Below are 8,109 nucleotides of genomic sequence, written 5' to 3' on the forward strand. Positions count from 1 at the left end.
AATAAAATTGCAGCTTTTTAGTTTTGTGACCTTGAATATGTCATTAACTTGGCTGTTTTCTCATGTACAAAGTAAAGATGGTAATATGAACTCATACCATTTATATGTTAGCCTTAGTGTCTTTATAAAACTCAGGATAACCCTCTCCCAAAGCACTTAGAACATTGTTATCAAAGTCGATATCCAACCACTTCCCTTTTCCTGTGAAAACTACAGAAACTGCATACAAAGTTTCTAACATTTCAAATCTCTTAAAAATATTTTGTGAATGGAAAATAATATGTAGGAGGAATAAGAAGCTTGGTGGCTATTTAAAATACTGATGTTTGATCATTGCCACAGTTAAAATGATTTATCTTGCAGTCAGGATCTCCTGTTCCTCATGAATCACTAAATGATTTTTAAAACTGACTTCAGACCTCATATTCCCACTTAGGAAATAGAACTCATCACACCTTATTTGTAATTGTAAAGTTATATATTAAAGCATGGTGATGTAAGGTTACTGAATGGGGGTATATTTTAAAAAACAACAAAGACTAGATTGGTAAGATAGATGGACAGGACTGAGAGAAAATGATACAGTTCACTAGTTTTTGAACCTTACACAAAGAAATGTTTCATCTAAAACAAAGGCTTGGATTTTCATTTCAAATATGTAGAAGAGGTGAACATTTCTGGGCAGTCCTCATGTTTCTAGGGGTATTTTAAGGTCAAGATCATTTCTCTTCAGGTTGAGGGGGACAATTATAAGTATTAACGGTATTAATGCAGTCATTTTCCTGTTAGTAGTTAACATGTGAGCGATCACATACCAGCAACTATTCAATAAGTATCAATACCATTTTACAGGTGAGGGAAAAGGGGGTACAGGTTAACTTGTCCAAAGCCACATAGATGGTATGTGTCAGAGCTAAGAGTTGAACTTTGGCAGTGTGATTCTCTTTGTTTGTTTGTTTTTGCCTGGGTGGGGGTCATCAGGGAATGGGAGGTTGGTACTGGATATTGAACCCAGGAGTACAGAGCTCTACCTCTGAGCTGTATTCTCAGACCTTTTTCTTCTTTTCAGACAGGGTCTTGCTAAGATGTCCAGACTGGGTTCAGATTTGTGATCCTGCCTTAGCCTCTTGAGTAGCTGGGGTTACTGGCCTTCAACTTGAGATTCTCCTGATTCAGTCTCAAATAGCTTGGATTACAAGTGTGCACCACTATGCCCAGCTGAAAATTTAATTAAGCCCCAATGTTCTTAATCTTTACAAAGGAAGAGATGCTAGAGAAGAAGTAGAATGGTGGCAAAGAGCAAACAGTATTACAGAAATGAAAGAAGTACAGAGACAGTCAAGGGGCACCATAGGGACAAGGAAATACTACTACTTTCCTCCAATTCAACTAGAGAAAAGATTTTCCTAATTGTTGTAGGACTCTGATTACATATAACAATTTATTGGTACCTGTTGGGGGTGGGAAGAAGTGTCAAGTTGGTATTACATTTGTACTTAAAAGAATGATGATAATTGAAAGGAAAATTGCCATGCTGGTAACTATAATCTTTTTGAAGTATTTCCACCATAGCCTCCTATGAATTTCTCTTGTGTTTTGGAATTCTTTGGCCTGAAATAAAAATAAACACAAATTTAATGTTTTATTTTCATTTCTACATTAATGGGCTCACTCTAATACTTAATGAAAGCTATCTGAAAGAACAGGTTTAGTTTGGTTTTAACCAATTCCAAGAGAGTTATAACAGGACCCTGCAGCTTTTATAAAGTGATGTATCAAGATTCTAGGTGCTTGTATTTAGCTGTTATTTTCATTAACTTTATTGACTGATTTTGCAGAAGTTCCTAATTCTTTGAGCTTCAGTTTCTTCATCTTCACTTCCTTCATGATTTTAAAGGCCACCATTCCTTACAATCTATTTAAAATTGCTACTCCAGTTCCATTCTAGACATCCTATTTCAATTTTTTACATTCTAGACAATAAGTAAAATTTACGTAGCATTACATAAGGACAAGTACTGTGCAGAAAACAAGTTCCATGGACGCAAGATTTTTAAGTCTGTTTGACTCACTGATATATTCCCAGCATGGGACAGTGCAGACATACAGCAGAAGTTCAATGAATAATTGTTAAATGAATGAATTAATCTATAAGATGGGAATGAGACAACCTACCATGCAGAATCACAGACTTGAGGATTTACTGAGAAACTGACCACAGTACATCCAGATTGCCATGAATGAGAATCATGCCATTACTACAAGGATTGTTGTTTCTCAAGTAATCAAAGAAGGATTTTTGTTAAGTTTGTTTTGTTTTTTTCTACCAGGGATTGAACCCAGGGTTGCTTAACCACTAAGCCATCTCCCAGGGTCTTACTAAGTTGCTAAATTTGGTCTCAAACTCATGATTCTCCTGCCTCAGCCTTCCAAGCCCCTGGGATTACAGGTGTGCAACACAGCGCCCCCAGCTGCATTTAACTCTTAAATGTTCTCAAATAGTAATTATATTAATAAATCACTTGCTGCTTACATAAATTTTTGCTGTCAGATGAATAAATTATTTGAAACATGTTTCAATTAACTATTATCAGGTTAGTTTTTACTGTCAGTATATATGGTGACTTGCCAAGAGCAAAGTCAATGTAATGATTACAGTGTACCACTCAAATAGCCTCACAATTCTAATGTAAGACAAGTTATGGGATCTTGGGTTTATATACCCAAAATACTATTGGTTATACCTAAGGATGTGGCATATGGAAGCCGGTCTCTGGATGTACTTTTCAGGACGTTAGAATTTACTGAATGCTTTGGAAACAGGTACTACATGTCATTTATTTACATATATTTTTTTACCAATAACCTGCATTACTTACAATAATCTTGTCAGTATTGTTATTTTACAGTCAAAGAAGATGAGGCTCAGAAAAGTTAAGTTATATAGTAAGTGGTGGAGCCAGGATACAAATTTAGAATTACATGACTATACTGCTTGCTTTGAATTTATTTTGTGTGTGTGTGTGTGTGTGTGTGTGTTACACACACTGGGACTGACCCTAGGCATGTTCTACCTCTGAGCTACATTACCAGCCCTTTTAGTTTTCATCTTGAGGCAGGGTCTCACTAAGTTGCTGAGTCTGGCCTTCAACTTGAGATTCTCCTACTTCAGTCTCTCAAATAGCTTGGATTACAAGTGTGCACCACTATGCCCAGCTGAAAATTTAGTTAAGGTATAAATGGATTTTATATTCTTAAATAATCTGCTTTCCCTTTTTTTAATGAATATATATAATGCATGTATATAGTTTGAGAAGTCAGAATTTGACTAATGATAATTTATTTTCTACCCCCATCCATTCCTTAATCTGTTTCTCAGAAGTAACTACTTTGGGTTTTTATTTTGTTGCTGAAATCCCTATTACTTAATATAGTAGTTCTCAACTGAGATGGTGCTCAGTTTTTGCCCTCCAGGAGATATTTGGCAATGTCTGCAGTCATTTTTTATTTCAGATTAGAGGGAGTGTGAACAGCATCTAGTGGAGAGAAGCGAGAATGCTGCTGAGAAAAAGTCCTACAATACACAGGACAATACCCCACCCAAATTGTTCTGAGATTGAAAAATCCTGTCCTAGAAAGGTATCTGATATATAGTGGGGCTCTAAGTATTTGTTGAATGTATCTCATTTAACTGTTTATTTTCTCCCAGAGTTTTTTTTTCTGTGCATTTCTAGAAGGTATACACACACACACACACATACATACACATATTTTTTCATTGTTTCCGATGAAAGAAAAACATTTAGCTCTCTTAAAAATGTTTTGATTAGTGTATTCTAATTATATGTTAATGGTGGGGTTCATTGTGATATATATGTATATAATTTACTCCAATTCATTCTCTAGTACTTCCCCTTTCCGTCCCTGCCTCCCTATTCACCATATTTATATTTGGCACTGGGGATTGAACCAGTAATTATACCACTGAGTTATATTCCCTGTCCTTTTGATTTTTAAATTTTAAGACAGGGTCTCACTAAGTTTCCAAGGCTGGCTTAGAACTTGTGATCCTCCTGCCTCAGCCTCCTAAGTAGCTGGGATTACAGGCATGTGCCATTGTGCTTAGTTACATGTATAACTTTTTCACTCATACATTATAATTATATGTAGAAGTGAGATTCATGTGATATATTTATACATGCATATAGTATGATTTAGTAAATTTTGTCCCCCAATTCTTCCCATTTCTCTCCCTTCTTTCCCCCTTGATCCTCTACCACCCCTCTATTGATCTTCCTTCTATTATGTGAGATCTTCCTTTAAAAAAAAAAATTCTTTATTCTCTCTAGATTCCTCACATGAGGGAAAACATTTGACTGTTGACTTTTTGAGTCTGCCTTACTATTTTTTTAAAATCTTCTTAGTTGTAGATGGACAGAATATCTTTATTTATTTATTATGTGGTGCTCCGGATCAAACCCAGTGCCTTTCGCATGCGAGGCAAGTGCTCTACCACTGAGCTACAATCCCAGCCCTGAGTCTGCCTTATTTTACTTAGCATCATTTTCTCCAGTTCCATCCATTTACCTGTGAATAATATAATTTCATTCTTTATGGCTGAGTAGAGCTCCACTGTGTGTGTGTGTATATATATATACACACACACACACATACATATACAGTACCATTTTCTTTATCGTGTCATCTGTTGATGGACACTTAGGTTTCAAACACCTAGGCTGTTTGAATTGTGCTGCTATAAATATTGGAATGCATGTGTCACTATAGTGTGCTGATTTCTGTTCTTTTGAATAAATACCAAGGAGTGGACTATGTGGGTCATATAGTGGTTCTACTCCTAGTTTTTTTTTTTCCTCATTCTTTTTTTCCCTTTTTATTGGTGCATCATAGTTATACATAATAGTGGGATTTATTGTTACATATTTGTACTTACACTCAATATTATCAGTATAATTTGGTCAATTTCATTCCTCAGTACTTCCCCATTTCTAGTCTTTGAGGAAACTTCATACTGATTTTCATAGTGGTTGTACTAACTTATAATCCAAACAACAGTGTACAAGTATCATTTCTACCCAAATCCTCACCAGCATTTATTATTACTTATATTCTTAATGATTACCATTATAACTGGGGTGAGATGAAATCTCAGTGTAGTTTTAAGAAAAGAAAATGAAGACATCAGAGTAATACAAGAAAAATTGTGGGTGGGAGGAGTACTGGGAATTGAACTCTGGGGACTTGAACACTAAGCCATATCCCTAGCCCATCTTTGTATTTTATTTAGAGAGAGGATCTCACTGAGTTGCTTAGTGCCTTGTTCTTGTTGAGGCTGGCTTTGAACTCATGATCCTCCTGCCTCTGCCTCCCAAGCTACTGGGATTAGAGGTATGGGCCTCCACACTTGGCTTTTTTTTCCCTTTGGCTACCAGGAAGTGAACTCAGGCACTCTACCACTGAGCTACATCCCCAGCCCTATTTTGTATTGTATTTAGAGACAGAGTCAGTCTCTCAGTTGCTTAGCACCTTGCCATTGCTGAGGCTGTCTTTGAATGTGAGATCCTACTGCCTCAGCATCATGAGCTGCTGAGATTACAGGTGTGCACCACGGCACCCAGCTTTATTTTTTGGTGGGGAGGTGGTACTGGGGGGTTGAACCAAGGGCCTCACACATGCTAGGCAAGTGCTGTGCCACTGAGCTACATCCCAGCCCTCAGCATAGTTTTGATTTGCTTTTCTGCAAAGAATTTAACTATTATAATACCCCCAAAACCCTTTTCACAAATATACTTTTTTTTCCCCTTCCCTATTCTTTCTTTCTGTTAAATCAAAACTCTGTAAATATTTGTTAGGCTATAGATTACAAATGACTTCAATGTAAAACTTTTTGGTTTCTTTGGAGTTAAAAAATACAACTATTGTTGATTAGTTATTAATACTTTGGTTTCTCTGAAGCTAATTATATTCCTATTATAGTTAATAATATATCCATAATTAAAATATTGTTTATTAGTTTTTAGCATATTCACCATTAATTCATTCCCAAATGCTCCAAAGGAGTGAAATATATCCCTTGTCTGCTCATTCCTGTGTTGGATCCTTTTGCTTTATCTTGAGGAAGTCCCTAACATAAGGCCTTCTGACCTTATGTAATCTGGTTTTGCTGGGCTCCAGATTTCTTATATAGTTTTAATCTTGGAATATTGCTTTTCCAGTATCCTAGGATAATCCTTCTCTGTGTTGAGTCTTTGTTTTTTCAATCTTACATATTTTGCTTTCTTATACCTCTTATTGGTGGAAAATATCTTCCAAAAACTTCCTTAAACTGGTGAGTGGGAGGTATGTTTCTGAGAATTTACATACCTACAAATGTCTTTATTCTACCTTTATTCTGAATTGGTAGTTTGGGTATAGAAATTTAGCTTGAAAAAGAATTTCCAGTAGAATTTTAAAAGCAATTTTCCATTTTTCTTTAGCTTTCAGTATTGCTACTGAGAAACCTGATGCCATTCTAACTGCTAAGTCTTTGTTTTTGCTTTGCCCCATCTCAGAAAGCCATTAGAATCACTTTTTTCCTTTTTAATACTATATAATTTCAAGATTACATGTCTAGCTATGATCTTGACTTTTGTTCACAGAATCTAGACATTCATATTACTTAGTTCTAGAAATTTTTCTTGTATTACTCTGATGTCTTCATTTTCTTAAAATTTCTGTTATTCATGTTATATTTCTTAGATTGATTCTCTGACTTCATCATCTTTCTCTTTAAGATCTACTTTCTAAGAGAATATCTCAACTTTATATTACAGTAATTGTATATTGAATTTTGAATTTTTAGTACTATTTTAATTTCCAAAAACTTTTTTTTTTTTTTTTTTTTTTTTTTTTGGTACTAGGGATTGAACTTTGGGGCACTCAACCACAGAGCCACATCACTAGGCCTATTTTGAGAGTCTCGCTAAGTTGCTTAGTGCCTCACTGTTGCTGAGGCTGTCTTTGACCTTGAGATCCTCCTGCCTCAGCCTTTTGAGCTGCTGGGATTAGAAGCATGCACCACTGTGCCTGGCTTCAAAACTCTTTTTTATGAGTATTTTTATATAGCTTTATGTTGGCATTTCAGGAATATACTATCTTCTATTATTTCTTTCAAAATGTTAGAGAATTTTTTAAATGATGCTTCCTTTTGTTCCTGTATTATCTATTTTGTCTAATTCTCCCCCACCCATTTCTTTTGGTCTATTATTATTATTATTGAGACTTTCCACAAATAACTCATGACTTGTTGATTTACCAAACACTGACTGGGAGCTCCTTGTGAATAAGGTCTGACATTGGTGGACTTCACTGTAGAAATATGGTATGGACCTGACCATTTAATTGGGGATATCCATTGATCTTTTTTCTTGGCTTAGTCTCCTGCATGAATGAAACAGAGCAGGGGAGAGGTTCATGAGTAGTCGTTGGATTCTTAGTCCATCTGATTTTTAGTATGCTGATCACTCTGTTCTCAAGGGCACCTGATGTCTGAGTTCAGAACTTCTTTGGTCTGTTGTCTTTTTTTTTTTTTTAGTTGTAGATGGACATAATACTTTATTTTATTTTATTTATGTAATTTTATGTGGTGCTGAGGATCGAACCCAGTGCCTCACATGTGCTAAGGCAAGTGCTCTACCACTGAGCTATAGCCCCAGTGAAAGCATCCAAATACAAAAGATCACATATGATTCAATTTGTATGAAAAATCCTCAATTGGTGAATCTATACAGACTGAAAGCAGATTACTGACTGCCAGAGCTGGGAGTTTCTAAGGGATGTGGATGTTCCTTATTTTGGGATGATGAAAATATTTTGGAGCTAGGTAGAGGTGATGGGTGTATAACACTGTAAATGTACTAATTGTCACTCAATTGTGTACTCCAAAATGTTAATTTTAAGTTTTGTGAATTTTAACTCCATTCAAAAAAGATTCTGCCCTGTAGTAAGATTAGATTATATAGCCTTCCTCTTCAAACCTAGTGGCCTCAAAGATTAAGAGAAAATAAAACTAACAATAGACCAATAGACACAACAGAGACCCGCCCCCCC

General features: G+C 35.7%; 1 protein-coding gene across 1 annotated transcript in view; it reads right to left on the reverse strand.

Moving 5' to 3' along the window:
* Positions 1 to 1,473: 1,473 nt before the first annotated feature.
* Positions 1,474 to 8,109, reverse strand: part of LOC125611068 (vesicle-associated membrane protein 712-like) — a 36,537-nt gene continuing 29,901 nt past the window's right edge. Inside the window, exon 6 of the mRNA XM_048784768.1 lies at positions 1,474 to 1,611. Coding sequence (XP_048640725.1) covers positions 1,474 to 1,611 — 138 coding nt within the window. The remainder of the gene's footprint in view (positions 1,612 to 8,109) is intronic.

The sequence above is a fragment of the Marmota marmota genome, unplaced genomic scaffold (genome assembly GCF_001458135.2).
Source record: "Marmota marmota marmota unplaced genomic scaffold, marMar, whole genome shotgun sequence".
NCBI lineage: Eukaryota > Metazoa > Chordata > Mammalia > Rodentia > Sciuridae > Marmota > Marmota marmota.